Source organism: Anoplolepis gracilipes, chromosome 16, assembly GCF_047496725.1.
Source record: "Anoplolepis gracilipes chromosome 16, ASM4749672v1, whole genome shotgun sequence".
Classification (NCBI taxonomy): Eukaryota; Metazoa; Arthropoda; class Insecta; order Hymenoptera; family Formicidae; genus Anoplolepis; species Anoplolepis gracilipes.
Genome location: NC_132985.1, coordinates 748,168 through 775,330, shown reverse-complemented (window position 1 = coordinate 775,330; position 27,163 = coordinate 748,168). Strand labels below are relative to the sequence as shown.

The 27,163-nt window shown below is 35.5% G+C and overlaps 2 protein-coding genes across 5 annotated transcripts in view; one reads left to right on the top strand and one right to left on the bottom strand.

The window, feature by feature from the left end:
* The window catches only part of LOC140674382 (uncharacterized), an 80,692-nt gene extending 54,773 nt beyond the window's left edge, over positions 1–25,919 (top strand). For 2 of the 4 annotated variants that reach the window (XM_072907866.1, XM_072907867.1), the window contains 8 exons: positions 12,849–13,154; positions 14,478–14,933; positions 17,258–17,655; positions 18,788–19,282; positions 19,411–19,759; positions 19,911–20,740; positions 21,335–21,504; positions 21,920–25,434. In XM_072907866.1, the coding sequence (XP_072763967.1) occupies positions 13,005–13,154; positions 14,478–14,933; positions 17,258–17,655; positions 18,788–19,282; positions 19,411–19,759; positions 19,911–20,740; positions 21,335–21,504; positions 21,920–22,161 (3,090 nt within the window). In that variant the 5' untranslated portion in view covers positions 12,849–13,004 and the 3' untranslated portion in view covers positions 22,162–25,434. Of the gene's footprint in view, positions 1–12,848; positions 13,155–14,477; positions 14,934–17,257; positions 17,656–18,787; positions 19,283–19,410; positions 19,760–19,910; positions 20,801–21,334; positions 21,505–21,919; positions 25,435–25,798 lie in introns of those variants that run through there. The other 2 variants (XR_012048199.1, XM_072907868.1) reach the window with 2 other exon arrangements.
* Positions 25,920–26,108: 189 nt separating this feature from the next.
* On the bottom strand, positions 26,109–27,041 carry LOC140674383 (UPF0587 protein CG4646). The gene is made up of 2 exons (XM_072907869.1): positions 26,707–27,041; positions 26,109–26,618 (listed from the first exon to the last, which is right to left on the bottom strand). The coding sequence occupies exons 1-2, from the start codon at positions 26,710–26,712 to the stop codon at positions 26,109–26,111; spliced, it is 516 nt and encodes a 171-aa protein (XP_072763970.1). The 5' UTR covers positions 26,713–27,041.
* Between the last annotated feature and the right edge of the window lie 122 nt (positions 27,042–27,163).

Here is a 27,163-nt window from a genome sequence, read left to right as displayed (position 1 = left end):
TTTTACAGCACTGTTATTTTTATCGTCAAGCTATTTTTTCAAGCTGTCCTGATAATATTATTTTATAACATGTTGCATCTAGTCGCGCGATGAATAGTGAGGTAAAATATTGAAGTAAAAGATTATTTATTATTTCGTAAATAATTATATCTAAAATTTCTTCAATACAAATATTTTACATTGTCACTTGAAAAAACCAACGTAAAGTTTGCACAAGTAAATTCCAAAAAATTTGTTATTATTTAACAATGATATACGTGTGTACACGCAGAAATAGATTTGCAGCTAAATATGGAAAAGGCAAACTGAAATAACCGGCGAGAATATATATATATATTGAAAAAATATCATATGTTACATAAACCGCAAAAATGTTCGCGGTTTATTTCACATAAAAGGGGAGAGGGACTGTTATCACCGGAAAATCTCTCCGATATATGACACGGTCGAGAGGGAATTTTTTTGTGAAAAATTTCACGAACGTTGCGACAGGAAAACTTGTCACATCTCGGCGGAAGAAGCACAAATATTATTCCGCCATCGGACAATCGCGTGATGCGGAGTGCTCTTTGTTTTCGAATTACATGGCATTGGAAAGAGGTACGACGCTGTTGGTTATACTGCGGCACGAGGAAGGGAGGAGAGGAGGATATACATATCCGTAACGATGGAATAATAAAAGCGCAAAATCCCGGATGATGAAAATGTAAATTTCGATTCCCGACGATCTTCGGGACTCGACTCGACTCGACTCGTCTCGGCTCGGGGATCGGAGACTCGCTTCCGATCGACAACGCGTTTTATATTCTACGCTGTCGCTCGTTCGCGATAAATTGAGCGGTAAAAAATAGACGAGACCCCGCAATCGAGCGGATACCGCGGGAGCTCATTCCTCCCCTCCCTCTCCCCTTCTCCTCTTTTCATCAAACTTATTTCAAAATTATCGCGGGGATCGCTCTGTCGTTTAAATTAAAATTTATATCTATCGCGCAAATATATAGCAAAATATACAAATATAATCCTGTAGATAAAATGCGTTGATTGTGTCTTGACGTAAAGCTGATAAAAAATGGTTTAAATTGAAAAATTGCTTTTAAGAATTAATCGCGAATGTGAGATGAGGATGTTGAAAGTTAATTACCCGTGAGTATTATATAAAAACTGAATATACAGATATATAGAATCAAATTATCTGCAGAAATATCCAGAGCACAAAATATATCGAAAATATCGTTTTAACAAAGTACGAAGCTACTGTCCGTTTGTTTTTTTACAAGAGTTATTTGTTCGTCCGTTGCAACAATCTTATTAAATCGCTAAATATTTTATGCTATCCATATAATAAAATATATAATTATTTTATCGCAACATATTGATGCGTATTTCACGTATATCTCTTTAATTTAATCCGCGACTATAGATCCAATGGGCTTTAGGTTGTCGCGTTACAAGCCGCACGCACTCACGCACATTTTTTTCTTTTTTCCATTTTTCACTCGCACCCAACTGGGGAAGCAGATGAATCCGATGAATTCCGGGCCGAGGATCGAATCTAGGTCGATCCCTACTTGCCTGCGTCATCGTTCTTCCTATAATCATAACCGCCCGACATTTTTATCATAATAAAAATTCCTTTACGAAATACTTGAACCACAAACGTTGTATGAATTTTCTTAGATTTTTCTGGATGATTGATTATTTGGATCGTGACTGATATAGAGCAGAGTTATACCACGATATTTTCAAATGATATGTAATATAATACAATATGTAACGTGTCTATATATATATATATATATATTTTTTAAAATTTATGTCAAGTTGCCTCAAATGCTGAAGGCACGTGTAAATAGAGGGAGGAAAAGTTGCGAAGGTATTTTTCAAAGATACCAAGTTCTGTTCGCGTTAAGAGAAAGCAAACGCCTGATGCAGAAAACGTGAAAAGTTGGCGAGAAAGAAAGGAGTATTATCGCTGAAGGAAATCGAGGAGTGATGCTTGTCGCGAGAACGTTGAGAATCCCGTATCCCGTCCTTCGTGCTTTTGTCTTAGACTTTAGACAATGAAGATGAACAATCGTCGTAATCCTCGCTGAAAAAGAATGCCGCTCTTCCCTTCCCATTGGCGACAATGCAGTTAACTATTGTGTCTCGCCCTAACTAATTCTCCCATCCTCCCACTCTCCCGTCTGTTCTTAGCGTTGTTAACTCGCGTCGCTCGCGAATGCGAGAGATAACTTAGTTTGCAAAACTTTGGCGAAACTTGAGACGGACTTCTCGGACTTGCGCTTTCTCTACTACCAAATTCACTTCGGATTTGCCTCTTCGGACCTGAATGCTTTTTAACGAGCATCATTAGTAACTCTGTGACCAAAGGACTCGCAGTCGAAATTAATCCGAGGAGGAGTGTTTCGTCTTTGAATCTCCACCGGCTCCTCGGCGTTCAATGAATCTGCTTCAATGAAGAGAACTTGCCAAGTTTCTCAACGAGAGATGCTTTATTACTCTCTTTATAGTTAATATTATTTCTATTTAACACGTTTATACTTACTGCAGTTAGCCTTGCATAAAGAAGAAATATAGTACTCGTGCAATCGCGAAAGTAACGTCAACACGTTACGTCCAAGTCATCTCGCAATTTCTCTTCATAATTTCGAAAATCTCCTCTTTAATACACTCACAGTATTTTCGCTCGTTAATAAATTTTCCGACTTTAAGTTCTTCGAAAATGAAAAGAAAACATCAGTCGGTGCGAAAAGTCCACAGATGGGAACGATAGTTCGAATGCGTATTTTAAGATGACTTTCGGACGAAAAGAGCGTCGTCTCTCCAAGATAAACATACGCGTCACTCGACTGTGTTTAACATATAGAAGTTAATATTACTCGTATTGCTTTCAACGTGCCAATATTTTGTCGGAAAGCAAATATGTGACAGCTAATTCATTTTGTTAATTACCGTTGGCCATTCATTCCGAATTTATCGCGTCTCCCCCGTGTATTCTTTGTTTAATTGTGGACTTTATGACGGAACGACGCGGAATCTAAATTGGGGCCACTCTCTACTCCGGGCTGACAAAAATTAAACGGGTTTTCTAATTAAAGCGTATTCGTCCTCGTACGCGTGAGTCACGCTCGCGCTATCTTCGGAGCAAATTTTTCACAATGTCGTCGCTCCCGCAAGAGTCTGACGTGTCGTCATCGTCGGAGAATCATCCCCCGGGAACGAGGGGATCTCGTCGCGATGAGGTGTCAAAAAATGAGGACACTCGGTGTCTTAATCGCGCGAGAATTCTCGTTGATATAATTTATCGACGATTTATTTTTAGATTTTATATACGTTGCTTTCTGGTTTTTTTAAAGATCAACTTTTTTCATAAATTCTGATTTAAGAAAATATATTTAGAGAGAGACCAATATTTAGTAAAACAAAGTTATTATTTCTTTTTTTTTTTTTTTTTTTTTTTTTTTATGATCACAGAAATACTCTCATGTGAGGTTTTTATATAACAAATTTTATTTCAATTAAAAATGTGTGTTTTAATTAATAGTATAGATGATCGGAAAATAAAGATATTTAAGCAATCATTAAATAAATAATTAATATGAATATGACATTACATAAAAAATTATATTTATAAAGTTTAATTTTAAATTATATAGGTATTTTATGCATTTGCTTCTATTATATTTGACTTTAATCGAGAACAAGTACCAGTTGGCGCCCATAATCGTCGTTAGGTCGTAAAATAGTATCCAGGAATATTCGCCCTTCTAAAAAGACCCTTCCCCTTACAAGGAATGTCTGGTGAATCGGTGGCATGGTTCCCTTGGGCCAAGGGGTGGTTTCTCGCGTATAACTAGAACGGAAGAATGTGTTTTGACCGAGAGGAACTTTAAATCACATCGCAAACGTACAGTCAGCACCATTATTTTCGGCTCCTTTCAACCCTTTTGATATGCTTTCACAAAAGCTACGGCGATATTTAAGGATTCTCGGCTTAAAAGAAAAGAAATGAATTATCTGTTATTATTACGTAAAGGGAGAGATTTACTCTTGTAATATCTTGTCTAGAAATAGAGATGAAATATATTGATTACATTTTTCGTAGGTATATTTATCTGATTAAACAAATAATTTTGCACGCGTTATTGTTGTAGAAAAAGACTGACTATGAATATTTGCAACCACGAATTTTGAAAATATATTGCATTTGCAAAGAGAAATACACAAAAAGAAATGTTTCGAGTTTCTATTTATTTTCATATGGTTTTGCTACTTTATTCGAAATTTTTCGTTTTCTGAACTTCAAATTTATAAACTTGAAATTTGTAGAATTTTTATTTTATCAGCGAAACTTAGTGAACTTTGAAATCTTCAGAACTTTGGATGTGCAGTATTCACGAACATTTGTCTCCTTTAGATTTGTAATTATTTGTACATTAGAGATTTGAAATTTTAATAATTTTATATCGCTTGACTGCGAAACTTTGAATTTAAGACTCTTTACAGAGCTTTGACTTTAATTTATTGTAACATTGCATTTGTCGAATGTTAGATCATTGAAATCTATATATTATTAATCTTGTACATTTTTTCTTGATTCTTGAGATTTTATATCTTTATATTCTTTATGATCTTTAAAGTTTTGCATATTCGACTTATATCTCCACAGCAATAGTTTTACGACAGGAGAATGTTATCACTGCTCCCTCCGGATCGAAAGAAAAAAGGGTGCCGTTCGTCGGTCCATGCAGAATTCGCGCATATCGAGGGGTCGAATTCTAGCCCGCCGCATTGCAGTGTCAGTGAATTTAACCACTCCCTTCAGCCAGTGGCTTGGCACCTTTATTTCCGGCGACGTGGGGTCCCGTGGGATGTCCGGGGCGGGGGGGATCCTAGCGGCGCTACCACCGCCATAATTTCCGTCCGCTTTTAATCCGTCGCACGTGCGTCCCGCAGAAAGAATCGGCCGACTTTTCGCTGGCAGAAAGGTCACGCGATAGCAAGAAACGAAAATGTTACATGGCCGTTGAATCAGAGTTGCTATTTTCCCGATCATATCTTATATCTATCTTATTTCGGATGGCACGTTTTCCGAAAACGATTGCAAATCAAACATCTATAATTTGATTGACATAAATTAAAAATTTTCCACAAACTCAAAGATTTTTAAATGTATTCAATACATTACAAATGTATTACAAATTTTCGAAGATGTAACACTCAAAAAAATGATCTTGCAACTTGAACAAAAATTTTCTAGGTGTAAAAAATTAACTGAAACAGATAAATTATTAGCAAATACTGTGATACTCGATATATTTTGCACTTGATCAATTTAAATGACAGAGACAGAATTGATATCTGTACTATTTTTCTGTGATGCCTATCTTTAAAGTCTATTGTCAAAGACAACTTATATTTGTCAATGATTAATATTTGGCAATGGAATCTAAATTTTCTAGAGGTATTGCTGCTATAAATTCTATACGTGACAAACAATATTCTAACAGATACAAAAAGTAACGATAAATTTTAATTGAGACATCTAGAAATCTATCTACATTAGCAAAATATGTTTTTTAGTGAAGATATTGATCTATATATACATCATCTATAGAATGTTCTCGCGAATACAGAGAATGAAATGTTTTAAAATTTCAAAGTTTCAACAATTAATTTAAAGGAGGTACAATCAAAGAATCGCTCCTCTCCATTTTCAGTTCGAAAGAAAGAAAAATACTTGTCGTTTATTTTTGGCAACGTGCGGCCTCGCAATCTTGAAGATTCAAGATATCCAGTTTTAACGTTCCCAGAAGTTTCAAGAATTTAGTAAGACTTGAAAATAGATTGGATTCCAATTTCACAATACGTTTAGCAAGATAGAAGTTTATGACTTCACCGCCGAGTCTCATTTGAGTTGAATTGGATTACGAGAAACGTTTGGAAACGAAAGCAGATGTCGGCATAGTGGAGAGTATTGATTCGCGTCGTCAGGACGCGGAGAAGTTAAATTTTCATATCCGCTCGTGCGGACTTGTTACGATCGCGTGCGCGACTATGTAATACGCGCGAAATCGTTGATATACGATCAAGATCCGACGAGAAATCTCGCGTGTGATACCGCCTAAGAGATTGTACACCAAGTCGAACACGTGTATACTCGATGTACCGGGTACGTGTGTACCCGATAAGATTGACATTTGCATACACGTGATTAGCATACAAGTCATAGATCATCCGGCGCTTAAGTTGTTTCCTCTTTATTACGGAAGCAATTCGGATGAAAAATCGTTTCACGCTAGTATATACGCAGGAACGAATACGGAAATGTGTATGCATAAAATTAAATTTTATCGCGAGACTCGCAACAACGAGAATTCAAACAAGTAAAATTGAGAGATAAATAAAATCTAGTTCAATTAATCAACTACAATTTGCTAAAAGAGAAGTTGATAACTAATTCTTCTGTTACATTTTTACTCTTTTCTCTTTTTACTTTACTCTCTTCATTTTATTCTTCTAAATTTGTTACATACTCTTGCTCGTGTCTTCTAATTTTATTAGAAACTTAATGCTCTTTTTGACATTTTAATCAACGATAGACTCTAAATTGCTTCGAGAATCTATCATTAAAGTTGACGACTATCAGGACACCCTGTACGTGTCTCATGCATATTAATCGGCGCGACGAGACGCTGATTCGGTTAACAAAGGCGAGTTTCGAGCTGAAGAAAACGACCATTCGAAAGTTACAAATTAGTCGATACAAATTTTACGACGACAGTCTTGTATGTTAATTATAAGCGTCTGTTAATTATACGCACATGACCGACGTCACGTGCCACGAATTAATTGTGCTTGGGCATGCACGCAATGTTGCTGTCGTTCACACGCTTCTAAGAGCCATTAAGTTAAACGTCGCAAATTTTCGTCGGATCGCGAATCTCCTTCTCGGGTCGCTGCGCGTAATAATTAACGCGCCATCGTATCGTCCATTACGGATACTCGGCCAGGCGCCGAAACTCCCCAGGCGTCTGTTATATTAAAAAATAAAGGGGAAAAAGACGAATAAAGAACAATTTTCCACAGGAGGCAACGTCCGTGAAAATGAAAATTACGTTACATACATGTTGAATATCCAAAACACAAAAGATATTCATAAAATAAATTAACTAACATATATAATGTCACTTTAAATTTTGTTACGCATTAATTTTCATCTTTTTCTGACGAAAGAATTAATCAAAGATTTATATATATATATATATATATATATATATATATATATATATATATTAATGTACGTACTAAAAATGTTTTACACACATTTACTAAATTAAATTTAAAGGTTTCGAATTTGGAATAAAATAATCTGTTGGATTAAAAAGCGAAAACGACAAAGCGAAAGAGACAAATACTTCCTGCAGGCGATAGAAAAAATTGCAAAAATAAAAGTTAAATGACATAAAAATTAAATTATGTAAATACTACATGTGTGTTTCAAAAAATATATACAAAAATAAAATAATTAATTTGCCCTTCTGTGATTTTTTATACATAAAGTTTAATTGAAATTTCTAATATATATAATGTGCGCACAAATAATGTTATTTCAGAAATATTCTCGGACAGTTACATTTCGTGATATGAAAGAATATCTATATATTTCGTGCAAATACTCTGAAGTTCCCGAGTATACGAGAATGCTATCCGTACACGCATTAGGGTAATTTCCATTTCGTTCGGGGGAGGGAAGGGGGGGGGGGGAAGAGAAATACTAGCGACTATCCCCTGCAACGGGGCCCGATGATTAATGGCCGATATGTTACGTGGAACTTTCCTTAATATTCCGTGCATTCGCGACGTTTCGATTTACGAATCGGGAACGGCAACGCTACTCATTTCTACACCCTTAACAGTTATCTCTAAATTATTTCTCCATAGGATGTATATTGAATAAATTCTCTTCATTATTAAGACGGATTATATCCTAAATAACAATTCTGAATATGTAGGAATATAGTTTTCGCATTTCCTGTAGTATTCAATAAATTAATTTCAGTTTTTTTTTTTACTTGGTATTTGGAGTATAATACATGTGCTGCTATAAATTAGACGAGCCGGTCAGGGTTTATATAGTAACCTACTCTGAGATTTTGCGCTAATTTAGCGAGTTTTCGGTGCCGAAAGTAGGAAAATATTCTACGAGCGGGGGTCGGGCGATAAGCCTCACTTTAATCAAGCCAGAAGTTACCCCGATATCATCGTTATTACACGCCGCCTCAACCACAATAAATTACAGGGGTTGGTGCGGTGCACCCACTTGAACCTCCTCCCTCTCCTAGCCGCGCCTGTTTGCGACCAGCGTAACTCTAACGAGACTAACGAGCTCTTGTCTCTGACCATTCATCGATACGACGATACGCCCGCGCGTCCGGACTAAAGGAACCCTCGTTAACCCTGAAAACTCTCCGTTCGACGTCTTCGCTGGAGCGCGCCGACGTGTCATATATATTAGTTTAATCCTCTCCACCGCTCGAACAATTTCGTCTTTGAAAGAAGATGTACTTACATATAAATATGTGTACACTCAAAAAAATGATCTTGCAACTTGAACAAAAATTTTCTAGGTGTAAAAAATTAACTGAGACGGATAAATTATTAGCAAATACTGTGATACTGCCTATATTTTGCGTTTAATCAATTTAAATGACAGAGATAGACTTTACATCTGTACTATTAGTGTAATTTAGACAGAAAATTTGTCTGTGATGCCTATCTGTAAGGCCTATTGTCAAGGACAATTATATTTGTGATTAATACTTGGCAATGGGATCTAAATTTTCTAGAGGTATTGCTAGAATATCGCTGCTATAAATTCTATACGTGACAAATAATATTCTAACAGATGCAAAAAGTAGCGATAAATTTTAATTGAGACATCTAGAAATCTATCTACATTAGCAAAATATTTTTTTGAGTGTAGTCTTGACAATATCGAAATACTGGGGAAATTTCAATAATAGTACATAAAATTGCAATACCATATATATATATATATATATATATATATATATATATATATATATATATATATATATGTATATATATATGTGAATAGTTTTATAATTTATATTAAATAAAATTTGAAGATTAAATTAATTATTATTAATTGCACATTTTCAGATTTTTTAGTGTAATATCATATACGTAGCATTAAAAAGGAAATAGAAAATTTATTCATTACTATATTACGCTCTGAAGTGACATAAATGAGAAAAAAAAACCGTTTGTATACTGATATAAAATAATATTTCTAATAAAATATACAATTGTATACACATTAAAAAATTATATATCGTTTTGTATATATATTATAATTCTTTGCGCGCGCGATCTAATCTTTGTGAAAATCGACTTTTTCTCATCTCTACATGAATATTATCACAATCGTTATAATTGTATAGAATCGTCGATCTCGAAATGCTACTAAATGCTGGTAAAAATTATGTTTATCAAGTATTTTCGGAAAATCAAAGACATATTTAATTAATTAGGTTTTAGGTTTCGATCGAACATCCGATACTGAGAAAACTCAATTCAGTCCGTAATTATTGAACAGTGCAAACTTCATGAAAATACATGCAGGTAGTTTGCAAAAAAATCGATATGATAGGTGTAGCGAGTTAATAGAGAAAGATAAGGACGGATGTCTTAACGAGGATTCTTCTTTGAATCTTGAGAATTGATTGTCCTCTTGGATAGCCTTAAATTTCGCCAAAATATTATGGAAATAAAATCCCGAGACTCAACGATGACGATAAAGTTAACCGCGTTATAACTCGCAATCGGATCATCACGAACGGCACAAGGAAGCGACGTCTTAACGAGCGTCGCGATGCCAGATGCGATTAAGAGATCCGACAAGCTGACTCGCGGCGGTTTATAGCGAATGGGGAGAAAGCGACGTGGATATTCCACTTCGCTCAATAGCTGCCTCTTGTTAAGCTATCTTGGATAGAATCATTCTTAATCAAGGAACGCTTTTAAAGCAAGTATCTATCTGCTAAATCCGAGACATTAATCTCTTTTTGCCCAATTATTTATTCTGGATGCGTAATTAAATTATATTGTGACTTCAAATTATGGAATCGAAGAAATGTATCTTTCCAACACACAGTAGAATCTTTATTTATTTTTTTTTTTTTTTATTCTGCAAATAAATTCATAACGCGATGTTGATGATTTTCCTAGGACCCTAGAGAAATATTCTCTTTGCAGAATATATCTATCCAAGTGTCCCTTCTCGCCGGACTTGAATCGCGATTTTCCAAACGAAGCTCGATTCTTCCTTTCGCTGTGAATCTATTTCTCCGGTCACGAACCATCGAGCCGCGTCGGTTTCTTTCCCGCGCGAGAAATTCGCCACGTTCACTTCGTGGACGTCTTTCGATTCGCCGTCTTCCGGTTTCCGCTCACGTAGAATCGTCTGTATCGGGAAAGCGAGGAAGGAACGCAGAGCTATTCAATTGCGTCGACGCACGCGATCATGTCGGCGCAACTGACGAGATATTTATTTCGCAGAAAGCTCTCCCGCGGTCTGAAGATTGATAAGCGTGCTTAGATCGAGAAATCTCCGCGAGTAAATATATTGTACATCGCGACAAAGCTTGCACAAAGTCTACCGTAGCGTGTAATATATAACAGACATACGTGAGATGATTTCTCGCAGCAGGGGAGATCGCATCTGTTCAGTTGGATGATGAAAATGAATAAAAAATGTATAATAAAGTCGTGATTCTGGGAGAAAATAGAAGATGACATAATTTATCTCAAGAGTAGAAGAAACTGTTATGATACGTGTGATAATAAGGAGATAAGAATATAAAAAGAAATCTTTTTTTTTTTTTTTTTTTTTTTTTTTTTTTTTCACAGATAATTTTAGCGCAGATATAGGACATCAGAGCGTGATAAGAGACTGATAACGTCCAGAATATATATTAATTTTATTATACCACTGCAAATAAATAACAGAAATAGTGGAATAGATTTAAAAAATGATGAAACAAACGAAAGAGAATAAGAAGGACTAAAGTATTAGTAATTTTTATACAAGTGTGAGAGACTATATAAAATATTTATAACGTTTTAAGTTGAAAGGCGAATGCGAAGATTGCGTCGACGGTGCGTAATTTAAATGCGCGTACTTAATGCCTCGCAAAATCTATCACGAAGTTTAATTAACGTTACTAATGCTGTATATTATGCGATAAGATTTAAAAAGCTCGCGCGGCCCAAAGCTGCATTTAATTTTTTTTATCATGACTTATCTTCTCCGAGAACTTTCGGGATGACGACGAAAAGCCCTGATTAAAACTCAGCCGCCGCACGTAATACGTTTTCGACGGTGCCTCTTGAAAGTTGACGACATCGCCGATCCGCTTATTTCCATAAGGAGATCACTCTGCCTTCGAGTTTCCAAAATCGTGCCCGAAACTACAGCCTTAGACCACGTTTATGTAAATTCATGCATCTCCTTGAAACGTCGAAGGCATAAACAGAAGCAAGCGAGCAGGCGACTCGCTTAGCATAATTGATTATAAATATAGAGGAAAGACAGATTTTTTTTTAAATCACGAAAAAAATCCTTTTATTTTTACATATAGACTATATTTAATTGCGTTTCTAAAACTGAAAATAAGAGAAATTTTTAATTGGAATTATTAAATTACATTTTTTAGTTTTCTTTGACTTTTAGATTTTAATTGACAGTCTTGATTCCGTTCTTGACGTAAGATTTTTGTCAAAATTATAATTGCCAAAAAAGTTTTGCACACTGGTTTCTAATGATATCGCAAAAGGGGTTGAATAATTACGGCTTCTTCGAACACGTGGTTAATTATTCAATCTGTTAAATTGCTCTGGACCTGATGGCCGGTTCCCAATTAAATTTAGCGTACCATTAATTTACCGCACTAATCAATTTCACTCACATAAATCTTTGTGAAATTTCTAGACCCAAAAGTAAATTTCTAGATTTTACACAAAATGTTACATTGTCAAAAATTTTAAGCTAAAATTTCTTCACTAAATTCGTTGTAAGCAAATTTTGAAAAGACGTGCGCATTGACCTTTTTATGCTGCGATAACATATATAAGTTGACATTGAAACGAGATTGGGAAATTTTCTTTCCACTGGCGGATCGCATAAATCCACATTTCGCGATACATGAGTTTACATTCGAGAACATGTGTGTAACATGGATTATAGATTTATTGTCTGGATGGGATGATAACGGTGGCTTGTCGCGCATTGTTTGTTCGCGTTAAGGCCAAGCAAATGACATAAAAGCTACTTGTTAGTATGTTAATGTGAGTAGCTACTCGTATGTGGCTGTTGTTGCTACCACGAGGGTATTATTGACGATCCGAAAAAAGGCAAAGGAGCGAAAGCGACGAGAGCGGATAAATAGCCGTTGTAACGCGAAGCTGTAATAATAGTTTCGCGGTACGCGATCATCTACGAGAGAACCGTTGGATTGTCTGTCTGTAACGATCAATAAATTGAAGCGGAGCGATCACGCCACGTTTCGCGCAATGATACGTGGTCGACGTTTCCAGTGAAATTAAATTAATAAATAATTGGAATTATTAAATCATCTCGACTCTTTCTTTTGCAGCGTTGGATAAAAATTGTCCAAGATATGTTTGCAAGCTTTTAATATATAACTTTAAATATTCTCTGTTTTTCTATTGACTTTTTCTGCGGCATATTTCTGAGATTTTTTTCATTTCTTTTTGTCGCAATTATTCGAAGCGAAATTAAATGACCGTTTTTATTGCAGAGATCCTGTTTCACCGTGAAATGGAGCGCTCGAATAGAGTGCGCAAATAACGCAATCGCAGTTAATTCTGCGGGTAATAGTCGTGAGAAGGTCTCCTCTATCCACTTGGGCATTTTCGACGAGGCGCTGTTTCGTTAGCCGACACTCGTGTGCAACATGTTCGGGACGAAATTGCGCACGTGGATGGAGGCACACATCGTGCGATCGAAGAAGAAGAAGGACCGGAAGAAGGGTGACAAAGGATTCGATTCGAACTGCAATTCACCCAGGAGCCACAGCGGCAACAGATCGCCCGCTTTGCACCAGGTGAGTAGATTAGATCCACGTGTGCTTAGTTATTTTACAATAAATCACTGACATTTTCTAGAATTATTATTGTGAATTATTTTACAAGTTTATTTTTAAGCTCCAATCGTGATTTTCCATAAAATCTACTACCATTATTGTTTTTTATCTTTGTTTTACGTATATATTCTGTGATAATTTATATCTAATATTGACTTTAAAAAATTTTTTTTACACCGAAAAGCACATTTTTTTTTTCCTTAAAAAATTCTCGCAAATTCGCAATTTATAAAACTCGATATAAATCAAGTTTAATTTTCTTGGCACGAAATTTTCAGAGATTTTGAATTTTTATATCGGTTCAATATTTTTCTAGATTTATATGCCCCCGATGTACAACATGTTTTACGTCAATCTAATGAAATTATAACTAATTGCTCGTCGATCATTACAAAACTGAAGTATATTTGAAAGGCACGTTCGTTGGATTCATCGTCATTATCGGCAAACTAGTTCGCCAAGTGCTTCTCTTATTTTCCTACTGCTTGCCAACGTTTGCTCGTTACGCTTGTCCACGTTTCTTCGCTAACAAACCCTTACGTCGGCGCTTTTCTTGGTAGGAGCGGCCAGGGCACGTCGACGCTTATCGTTAAAGCAGGCAGAAAAAGAGTTTAGTATTCTTTACCCGATACACCCTGACAGTGTCACCCTCGTTCTCGCGCCATCCATTGCAGTATCTTCGGGCTTTATGCAGTCTGCGGATGGCTGCCTTATCAAAATTGTACATTACGGAGGAAGCACTGAAAATTTATCAATTTACGTTATACATAAATTCTTCTTTTATTGTGCATTGATTGTATCTTACGATCTTTGTATTATTATACGCGAATTTTCTTTAAAAGTTATTAACATATTTGGTAATTTCAGTTTAAATTTATTAATATATTTAACATGAAGAAAAACTCTGAAGAATTCAAAATTAAAAGAGAAAAAAAATATTTTTAATTTTTCAAATTTCTCTTTGTAACAAAAGTACTTTTTTATTACTTCAAACATTCTAGATATAATATAGATTTGTGTTTTTTTTTTTTTTAAATTTAAAGAAATTAACATTTTCATGACAAGTCTTAATATTTATTATAACGAGTCAATACAAATAAATATGCGTTTAACGTTATTATTAAAAAATCTGCAAAATAAAAAAATAATTAAAAAAGAATGATCAGCATTTTTCATTTCTATTTATTAGACTTATGTATACGAGCTAAAGAAATATTCAACAAGTCGACAAAAAGTCAGAGTCGAGATTACACATTCACAGAGAAATCTCAATTTTCTTTTCAGGTACATCCGATAGATTCGCCGACAAAGAACGTGGATGGTATCCGATTGCACGGGGGCGGCTACGGGGCAACCGTGACTTCCTCGTCTGGCACTTCCGGCGGTACTTCCGGAAGCGTGAGCCTCTCTTCGCCAGAAAGTGCGTACTCAACCGGCTACTCGACCGACGGCACCTCACCTGGCACCAGTTTCCCGCCCGAATACTACATCAACATTAGGACTGGCACCCACTACTTCCAGAGCAACGGTAACGGCGGTGCGACTACCACCACTACCACCAATAACAATAACAATAATAGCAAGACCAGGACGAAGAGGCCGCCGGGTGACGCCGGAAATCTACCACCAGGCACATCAGGAAATGGAAGAGTCGAAGACAAGGAGCAGTCATCCGCAAACACGACGAACATGACCAGAGACAACGGTCAGCCGGAAGTACGAACGAGCACGCCATACAAAGTAAGTGCATTACCTGTAAGTTACAGAATTACATAACAGGGATTTGAGTTGATAATAAAATTATAACTGAGGGATAATATTGTATAATCAGAAATATTAATTTACAATAATGTCAATTTATCTGCAATTCTCTTTTCTTTCATTTATGTATATATATATAATTTATATTAATTAATTTATTTTATTTTAAATTGATTAAATTAAATTATACTTGTCTTTATTATTACAATTATTTTGCTCATTAAAAAGAGATTTTTATTTTATTTTTTTTCTATTTATAACTACAGTTACAGATACTCAATAATTACAATAATTTTCTTTATTCTCTTAGAATATTATAAAATTTTACATTAATTAATTAATTAAAATATTTTATTAATCATCTATTTCGTTTACGCACGAAAAATGTTTAATCTCTTAACAAATTTGATCTCATTGTCAAATATATCAATTTTAAAGAGAGATTTGAAATATTCTAGAGAATTAAGAAAATTAGGAAAAAAATTGGCTTCTTATCACGCGGCAATTTTCCATGGCAAAATTCCATGGTCCAATTCACGTCTTAACTATACGTTAGAGAAACGTGTACTACTACGACGAAGTTTCGAGATGCCTCAACATAACGTATTCACACAAGATGTGGCTCCTCTGTCAAACGCTACGCGTTCCTTTCAGCCTCTCTCAAATAGTTTATAGACCGAAAGTAAGTGCGCTTCTCGAGTTCGTCGTGTGAGATTACCATTACTATCATTTCGCTTAAATACAAGCTCGCGCGCGAGATCCCAAGGGTGCGTTTATGCACACTCGCTGACGGAGTCTTTGAAGCCGCGAGTTCAACGACATCCGGCAGCTTTTTCGTCAAGCAGGAAGTATACATTTTGGAGTAACGTCGTCGCTGTACACACTATATGTGCGAGAGAGATAGACGGAAACAAGGCTTATGAATTCCTTTCGGTGAATTTAACACCGAAGCGCGAGGTTGTCTGAGAAACAACACAGAGGCGCGATGACTTACTCCCTTCATAAAGCACGTAGCGCAATTTGTTAGGGAATATTTATTAGTTGCATTGTCGTATTCCTCCGGAAGGATGCGGCTGCGAACAGAGGTGAGAAATTCTGGAAACGCTGCTTCAGCTCGTGCTTTTCTTTTTTTCTCAAGATTCGCTCTCTCGCCGTCGAGTCACGCGACTCGAAAGGGCGATGCATTATTGTCGTCAGGAACGTGCGCCAGAATATCGGGAGTTAATGGTCGGTGGAAGTGAAAAATGAATCCTTCCTCCTCTGCAGGCTGTGATCGATTGCGTGTTGCACACTGTGTCGGCAACCCTCGTTTCGGTACAATGGAGAGAGAAACGATCGAGTTTACGATTTAGATCGACGGTGAAGGCGAGAATATGCGAGCACAGTGACAAATATAAGGCGCGACTTTAAACTTGAAGTTTGCATGAATGAATTTTTGAGCGAAGCAAAACTTTTTTTTTTTTTTTTTTTTCACAGAACAAGAGAATAGACTCTTCAGGTAAGGATTGATTCATATACTGAAAAAAATATTTTGCTAATTTAGATAGATTTCTAGATGTCTTAATTAAAATTTATCGCTACTTTTTGTATCTGTTAGAATATTGTTTGTCACGTGTAGAATTTATAGCAGCGATATTCTAGCAATACCTCTAGAAAATTTAGATCCCATTGCCAAATATTAATCACATATAATATAATTGATGGGCATCGCAGAAAAATTTTCTGTCTAAATTACACTAATAGTACAGATATAAATTCTTTCTCTGTCATTTAAATTGATTACGTGCAAAATATATGTAGTATCACAGTGTATTTGCTAATAATTTAGTTAATCTTTCAGTTAATTTTTTACACACCTAGAAAATTTTTGTTCAAGTTGCAAGATCATTTCTTTGAGTGTATATTATATTATATAATATATTTTAAACAGAGAAAATTCTACTTGCTTTTTTTGGTATCTCTTTTAATTCGAAATGCAATCTAAATAATTAAACAAATAATTTTTCTCGTCAACACAATAGCGCTATCGATTTCTCGCAATGTTTATTTTAAAACCGAGCATTAATTTCATTTCGTTGTCTGCAACGAATCCCATAAAACATACATTATTTCATTAAAAAAAAATGACAATTGATTTCAGTAACACAAATTAATTTTAAAAATTTATCTTTCTCTTTATACAACGCTAATTGTCACAGATAAAAAGTTTGATAAATTACAGTTTCGTAATTGATAAAACCAATATGTAAAAATGCAAGAACTTTTTTCTTCATCCTTTTTCTAAATTTCTACTCGCGTTGCAGAACACGGAAACGAATCATAATCAGAGGCAGCAACAACAGCAAGGGAGGCAGCAAGAGAGCTCTCATCGTAGAACGGAGTCTTATTCGGCCGACTCATCGAGGAACAACCTGCCTGTACCGTCGTCGATACCGCCGCCATTGGTCTCACCACCGGTGCAATCACCTCGCGAACGTTCCCGCATCCGGACAAATCCATGGCTGTCGGCAAACTCGTCCGGTTCCAGCACAAACGGTCTGAAGACGCGACACGCCCGAGATGAGAGCAGCAGCAGTTCTGGCTTGAAGCTCACGGAGTCATCCGGCAGCGCTAGCGACGTCAACCTGAATCTGAACAACAGCAGAGAGTCTCAGAGCAGGAGGGAGCATCGTCAGGAGAGCCTCAGCGCAGGTCGAAGCCCGTAAGTGTGATATTTTTTCTTATATAATATAAGTGACATGCAATTAGCGTACTAATTTCTGACAAAAATATGTAACTAAATTATTAAATATTAATTAAATTAGAAAATAATTATTGCGACAAATAATTAGAGTATTCGGACAAGAGATGATCTGGTCATCTATAAAAATTGAAATACAATAATTTAAAATAATTAAATAAGATGAAATACGTGAAGAAAATAAAAATTATGTGTTTCTGTTATTATTGGTCTCGGAATCAATCGGATTTTTTTTATAGAAGAAACTTCTAATCGCACAAGTTGCTGACTGACGGAAAGCGCTCATAAGTCGTCTTACTCCAAATCCATTGAGTTTTTTTAGTTTTCTATTCCGATGGAAGCAAGGGCGGTGTACTTGAAGGAAAAGTTAACGATTAGAAAAGTTTGCGAGACAAGGAAAAAAGCAAGAAATGAAACCGCCTTATTCGCCGATTCGGTGCGCGATCGCGAGGATAGAGAAATTCGTATTGCATGTCGATTCTCTCTTTCAAATACACACTCGCCAAATTTAATTTTTTATTCGCAATCAACCTCGGCGCGATATTATTACATATTACACTCGTGATGTCATCGATTAATAATTCCTCTTTCGCAATACGATTAGTATCGTCAAATTGCGCATGTACTTTATTTATAATTGTTCATTTATAACTTACACATTCGCTTAAAATCGCATTACACGTATCATTACACATTCTGTATTGGAAATAAATATCGCAGGATTGCATAAATTATCGGCGCATAGGTATCATTACATTGATTATGATCTGTTCATTTAGTTTAATATCGAGCGAGCCTAAACAAATTTGTTTTACGTATAAAACAAGATATAAAATTTTAACTTATTAAAATAGCAACTTTCAAGCCTTATCTTTTAATAATTTCAAATAAAAAATAAAACGAATAAAGATTAAGAGTCGAGATGAAACAACCTGATTTTTTTTAGATATGTGTGTACATAACTTTTTTTGTTTCTTTTTAACTAGAATTAATATATTCGAGAATTTAATCTTGACATAAAATTTACATATCCAAGAAAGTAGTCTACAATTCAATTCAAAGAATTGAAAGTTTTACGATGTACTTTACGCAGGATTAATCAAAATTGGAGGATTACATCGGGCATGGACCTCCGACCCAAGATTCCTCTATCTTTGCAACGACGAGCCAGCAGCAGCAGCTCCTCGGCGTCTTCGGTAACTCGTAGCGCGCGCTCGTCCGAGGACGACATCACGTTAAACGAGATGATGGGCAAGTTTGATGAGAGTTACGTGTACGAGAAGGAAACGGACATCCTGTCGGACAGTGACCCAACCGACTGCGAGGATTACATCGACTCGTTGTCGGATATTGATACCGGTCAGGACGGCGGCGATGAGAACGATCCGTTCGAGAACGATGAGCTCGATTACATTGACAATGGCTCGTTTCTCGACCTGGACAACCTAGAGTGCAGTGGTGCCGGTCATTTTCCCAATACGGGCCACTGTACCTACTTCGCCTTCTCGAGCGAACTGAACAGGCGCGGCACTAGGCTCCGCGATTCTATTCTGAAACGTAGAAACAAGGACGAAATCGGTTCTCAGAGGTGAGCTCCTTGCAAGTTTCCTTTTAAATTATCAAGAGCTATTTCTTTTTTTTTTTTTTTTTTATTATTATTTTACCATCTGCTAAATGATACTTATGTTAGATTACATCATCTATCTCTGTTTGCAGAAATTCGAATGCTAGAGCCAGCGTGAAAAGACAGAGCACGCGACACAAGAAAATAGATGACAAGCAGAGCGAGAAACGCAAGAAGAGGATATCGCAACGTCGCAAACCTGCTTTAGATCGATGCGACGACGAAACGGCAAATTTGAATCGCGTGTTGGTGGAGAGGATGCTATTGAAGAATTCGGGATTTAATCAGGGCAGCAGAAGCGTGGGCGGTACGCCAATGTGCTTACGACGTAGGAAGCATGACGTTAACAAAAATCTTTCGCCGATGAGACTGAACGACAATTCATCGGTCGTTAGACCCTCCGCAATCGATAATGAGATTGTGAAGAGACGATCAAACTCGGTAAGATCCAAATTTAATTTATAGTGTCACATATATGTTTTTTTAACTAAAAAAAATTTTTTTTGTTTTTCCTTTTTTTTTATTTCAAATTCCTAGAATAATGTATTACTTATTCAAGCTCTTAGATTATATCATTTTATTTCTCTTCAAGGTGAGCTACGTAAACGGCAATATAATCCGGCGTCATGTAGCCGGCAATACGTACATGACTACATTTGCGTCGGAAATCGCACTAATCGAGGCGGATAAAGAAGCCGATCGCAAATATCGTGAACTCATCTTGGAAGCGGAGAACATCCTCGTGAGCATGCAGAAGCACCAGAATCCATCACTGTGCATACCATCGCCGTCGCGCAAACTGCATAACGGCCTCGCGAACAAGCGTGTCGAGCTTATCAAAAATACAGAATTGAATATTGAGTTGGCGCTATCCAAGAGCCGCAATTCCCAACCGGAACTACAAAGCGGTAGCATTCGGGATTTAGAGCATACTAGTCCGAAGCGGCAATTTACTCAACCGTGTTCCCCGATCCATCGATTCATGGAGAGAAACTCGCCAGCTGGAACTTTTGTATCGAAGGAGCCTTCTCCGCCCGCCTTCCGACAACATGAACTGTCCAAATGTCCGGATTCGCCGGTAATGCTACGTAGGACAACACCTCAGAGCTCGCCCAGCAGAAGCCTGATGCATCATCAGATACATCGGGTGCGCAATGGTAATAATGATCCAGAACTTAAAGAATGTAACAGATCGCCTAGGGTCGCTTTGAACTGCAACGGCGGATCGAAACTAGAAGCGATAGACATGAAGAACTCCCATGGGGGTAAAACGCACGTGAACATGATGAACTCCTCTCTCGTCGGAGGTAAAACGTTTCGCGTCGCGAGAGAATCGACTAAAGAGGAGGGAGTAACGTCCAGCTCGTCGGATTCCGAGGAAAAGTGTGACGTAAGACGAAGAGCTCCATTGATGACCTTCAGGTTAATAACTATTTGATGAAATCTCGAACGATTTCCAGACTATAGTTTAATGAAAAATTGGTAATATTTTCTTTAAATTAAGCTTACTTATTAGTTTTGGAAGAAATTCATCTGAAAAGATTGCTTTTTTTTTCTAACATGAAATTGTTATTAATTTGATTACAAAAATAAGGAAGTATTATATAGCCTGTTACGAACTAAACTGTGAATGAATGGTCAGTATTTAATTTATGCATAGGTCACATTTATACTTTGCATACTACAGCGCTTCATGATTAACCATTTTTTATTGTATTCGTGACAGAAGAGACGCAAGTAAGCGTCGAAACTTCTGTAATCTATCATTTAATAAATGTGACCTATACATAAATTAAATACTGACCGTTCATTCACAGTTTAGCTCGTAACAGACTACATAATACTTATTTATTTTTGTAATTTACATTAACGAGCTTTCTCATATTTATAAATTATAAAGTTATTAATTTGTTTCGTAAAAAAAAAAAAAAAATAATTTGAGATACTAAAGATGTTGAATACACGTAATTATCGATTATTTGTATAATTGCCTTGTGATTGAAAAATGCCTTGCAGGTCAATTGACATGGGCCCCATTAAAGAAGGTTCTTCCTATTGTCCGCAAAGCGAACCGGTGAAAAGAAAGGTGTATGCCGGAAGCGCAACATATGGCAGAATACAAAAAACACTGGGGGAGCATATTATGCTAAGGAACTCTGATGGTGATACAGCGACCGATGATACTGGTAGACATTCTTTTTATATCTACTTCTTTAATAACTCCTGAAGAATACTTCTATTTTTATTAATTATATAAGTCAATAATAAATACATCAGATATTTTAACATGTAATTATAAATTTCATTCGAGTTTCAATTTTATTTGAGTTGCAGCAAAACAGTAATAATAGAAATCATCGTGTTCCATTGCCCTAAGAAAACTACTTCCATTTTTTTTCATTTTATTTTAAAACCTGTAGTTTATAATATTATTAAAGTATTATTATTTATTATAATATTTTTCTACTTTAACTTTTAAATTGATTGTCTCATTTTAAGTTAAACAGAGTATATATGTAAATTTAATTACTATCATAGTTGGAGTTATTTCTTTATTAATATTATTAATATTATTTATGAAATGATTTCGTGCACGCATAGATGATTCAAGAAGATCTCTGAAGGAGAAGATGGCGCAATTGCGACAGGAACGACTGGCAGCTGAGGCAAATGCGAACAACATCCAAGATTCACAGTTCTTCCAGCATCAGTTGTCTCAACTACGACGGCAGATGCTGATGCAGACGATAGAAGGTCTAAAACGCAGTCTCGAGGACCAATCAGCCACCTTGAAGCAAACTTGTCTGGAACCGACGAGCCTGTTAACCGATGACCTGCCTTGAAATTAATCGGCTGGCTCATTTTCGGTTTGTCATGCCGCACAATTATGACTGAAGAATTTACGACATTTCGTTCTACTCTTCGAGGGAAAGATGGATGCCGGAAAGGATCGAAGTTACGAGTCCTGTCTTTGGCGAATCCGCGATTGCGTCGAGCCGCCGCACGCACTGCGAGGAGTATTGATCAAGAGCAGCGTTTTCTCCATGCGCGTCGAATACCAAATTATTACAAAGACGCGAATCCTCCTCGGATTCGACAATACCGTGGTCGGCTAAGTGCGGGTGCGCACATTAAATCTCTATTTTTCTCGTCCGTCTACGTGATGTGTATGCATGAGAGAGAGAGAAAGAGAGAGAGAGAAAGAAAAAAAGAAAGAGTCGAAATTGAGAATGTCATGTATCCTCGTTGGGCATTGTTCCACTCTATTGTTTGTTTCACGCAGTAATTAACATTTCTCATAAACTTTTCTTTCATCTTTTAGTTTGCAACTTCGCGCAGATAGGCCGACTTTCGGTTGCCGCTTTAGATTAGCTTTCGCTAGCTCGACTCTCATCGTTCGATCTATCGTAGTGTGCTCGCTCCCAAAATTTTCTAAAATGATGAAAAATTCTCACGGATCGTTGAACTAAATTCTTACACTAAATTCATCCTAAAACGCTAATATGGAATTATTGATAATTAACATATTACTAAATATTTATATAGTAGCAATAAATATTATTACCTCTATATATTAATATTACTATAATTGACATTTTTTCTAATAAATATAATACGAAATGTAATATTATATCGATCATTAGTATGTGATTACGAATTTTGCAATAGCTACAAAAGAAAAAAAAGGAATAGTATGTACTAGTACGAAATTACACTAGGCCCCATTACTAACAGTCCCCATTAGCGTTTTAGGATTGAGCTTATACTACTCAACATCTAACGGGCCTATTCACGGGTGTCTGTTTTTGATATATTTTAGAAAAACAAAGAAACATAGTGAAAAATCGTTAAAAAAAACGTCAAAAATAAGTCATGCGAACGAATAAGATACCAATATCAAAGAAGCGCATAGATATTTAGCGTATATCCATCTAACCGATTTAGAGACTCATGGATTTAGCTGAAACTACTAGTAGCGGATAAGCAACTTAAAACTTATATAATCCATTTAGACATTAGGAAAACGTTAAACACAATACATGCCCAATGAATATGGCCCAATCCTTATCGAAGCACAATCGGGGAAGGGTAGCATTGACTGACATAATGATACTAAAAATTTGTTTGGTTGACTGTTTGAATCTTATCAAGACAAATTCCCTTAATATGTATAAGCTTTATATATGTTGAGTAAAATACGCGTCATTACATTAATTACAATAATCGGCTCTACATTAAATGTGATTAATTTTTATCAACAGTTCATAAAATTAGGAAAAAAATAGAAGCCCAAATAGTTTATTAAATTAAATTAACAAGTCAAAAAAACCGATAAGTATATAAATTAGTAAAGGAAATTATAATAAAACTGAAAATCAACATCAAGTATGAATCAAGGCTTCCTTTCCGCGACACTCTCATTTCTTTCAACTTAATCTGTCGCAAATATATGTGACGCATGCATCCCTTTCACTTTGAACTTATTGGACATAATTATGCATGAGGAAATTTTAAGGGGGAGTCTCATCATATATATTATTATACCAGTAATACATATATATAGCAAAAAGATATACTATGCTCTCCTCCTTCATGATTGTGTCCAATTCTTCAACTATAAACATCATTTATTTTTCACACAAGAGAACGAGGACAATCGTTTCTCGTTGCAAAAGAGACATCATAACTAACTATTACACATATTACTCATAATGTTCCTATTTCTATGCGATATTTGTATCCCCGGAAGCGAGATTTCCTGCTGAATGATCACACTCATTTGTCTCTAAATAGTATAAGCATCCCTCAGATTAGTATACCAAAGACGATAGCTTAGCTAGATAGTAGACTAGAATTGTTGTTTAACCGATCAAAAAGCACGCAGCGATGCATATTCGTAATATTAGAGGATCATGGTTAAAGCGTTTTTAAGATTTGGATTTGCTAATAGGATAATTGTTCAAGTTATGTCAAGCGGATTACAAATCTTCCATATGAGCCAGAGTCAATATTTCAGCATTCCAGCATTCACAAATTTATATATCTATATATTGTTTTCTTTTTTCTAAATATGTTTTTAAGCAATTCAAACAATTAATCTTACAATTAGTTTTAAACAAGCAAAGAATATATTAATTTTAATGCAATGTTTTAAAAGTTTGTCTTATTTATTCGTTGAATTGTGGTTCGTAATTTTAGACTCTGGTTATATCGTCGATATTTTCGGTCATAGTGATATTTTTGTGAGAATAGACTGATAGTGTTATCGATTGTTAGATTAAAAATTTTTAGTGGTTACTTATACATGTGATTTATATGTTAAAGATTCTCCGAGAAACGACGGATATTGTAAGACGCGCGCGCGCGATATATTTATTTGTGTTAGATATTAGAAAGCGTAGTAAATGATGAAAGCATTAGACAAGTATAGCGGCAGTAGAATTAGTGCATTAGGCAATCGTCGAGTAAACGAAGTCACACATATTGTTTTTCCTCCCCATTTCTTCTAAATCGCGATTTGTAATTCATAATTTCGTACATACGTCTCGATGATTTCCATTCGAAGATCGTGATTTTTGTTCATATAGCTTATTATGAAGATTGTGGGAGTTACTTCGAACGAAAGTCTTAACGCGGTAGGCTTAACTATCGTTAAGTGAGGAAAGTTGTTCGAGAGTTTTATACGTGAAAAAAAGAAACTGTACATAAAAAAAAAAAAAAATATAATTTTTAACCGAGTACTACTTTACTTTTATAATCATAAGACGAATTAATATATCGTGTTGTCATAAGTTCGATGAGTTTCATGCGGTCGTTTTGACATTCCAAGAATAGTTTGCGTTTGGCGCTTGGAAAGAGGCAATTATTGTTTGGATCGATTTGTAAAAATCAGTGAAAATCCGCACGGTTTTTCAAATATTGCCCTTGCCACAAGTGACACACTAGTCATTCAATTATTTACGCAGGGTATATGTCGATAATCATATTAAGAACATCCTTAAAAGAAAAGTGAAATTATTGTTGGCAAACAATCTCTTGTGTACGAAGCCATTTATGGAATAAAATGGTTTTTTTTTTATATGATTATAAATAAATTATATTATGTCGTTGGATTAGTTCTGCTTTTACTCTTTACCTCGATAAAAGAAAGAATGAAAAGTATTTTCATTGTATTATCTAATAGCATGCATTTTCTTATATATGAAAAAGAAAGAATATTTCAAATTATTAAAAAAATATATTTTTTAAAAAGCAATTTTTACAACATATATTGCAAGATATATTTATTTAGCTATATATATGTTAAATTACTTGCATCTATTTTAAATAATGTTTAAAAATTTAATTATATAAATTCATATACGTATAGAAGCATGTGAACAGGATGTAATTTATTTATAAAACTGGTATAACAAAATTACTATATGATTGATAACATTTGATTTAATTATTTTTCTGACATTGATTTATTAATTACAGGGGCAGATACACAGAGGCCTATTGACGGAAATCACAAATACGGACTTTACAGAGCCCAAAAATTAACACAATTCAGCGAAATCCAATGAAGTTTTATAATTTTATATTCATATACTTTATACATTACACATTATATATAATTTTAATAATATATGTATAATAAATCCTAAAGAAGCGTGAAAATTGTAATTTTTATATTTATTTTTACATATTTACATTCAATAGAGATGTCATTTTATTTTATCGAATGACAACAAAGTAATTCTTTAAAAATTTAGACAATTGAAATGCGTATATCCAAAACATGTACCTACTTAATTCTTTCAAACTTATGCTTAATCTCGTATATTCCAACAGGTTGCATAATCTTGTCGCAATAGTCCTCCCATTCACCTTCGCTCAAATCTATTTCGTCAAACTCCTTACCTCCCTCGGCAGCTTTGGCTACCCATCCTTCTCTCGCGGAAAAGTCAGAAGGTTCTATTCCTCGACAATCAAATATGACAATTGTCTTAAACTGTCCTTGATCATCCTGGGTAAAAGACTGGATGGAGTCGTCTATTATCATCATGGAGTTCTCTCGGGAGCAGAGTTTGCATTTGCTCACAAAATGATTGACGCCACTGCCTCGCACTGTTGGACGCACCGGCTCGTCCGAGGAGACGTAGTTCCACTTGTCTGATGTCTCTCCGCAGTTACAACAAGTAAACTTCAGGCACCATCTGAATTCAGATTCCGATGGCCTTAGTTCCTCGATGTTGTCGAGTCTACACGTAATCTGCAACGCTATTTTCACCATTATAACTGTAGAATGTCTACTCTGAAATTGTAAAAGAATTAAACCAGTTAATTAATTACTCTAGAATTGAATGTACTTTTTTTGTTGAATTGGATTTTTTCCAACTTACAAGCATAAGATTTTTGGTTAAATTATATTATATCAGTTCTTCTGCGAAATTACATTGCTTGCACGAATATCGATATTTATTATAGAGCACAATTATAAAGCACAATTATAGAGCAATAAATCGCTATTTTGACGATTATTCGATTGACGAGAGAAGGTAAACAAACAGAGCACCGTAGTCGAAAGGTAGGTTAGACGTCACTATATTGAATCTCTAAAACTGTGTGTTATCTCTTACAAGATATATGTATGTGTGTATTTTAAATACATATCGAACAAGATATTTAAATATTACAGAACGCTTCCAAATAAATATCAATAGCGAAAAGCTTAAGAGGGGCCACGCCGCCGTGTTTAATATGACAGCTTTCGTAGCAGTACGCTAACGCTTACTAGATCCACTTTAGATCAAGCAGAACTACAAGGTACAAGGTTAGATATTTATCGGTAAAACAACC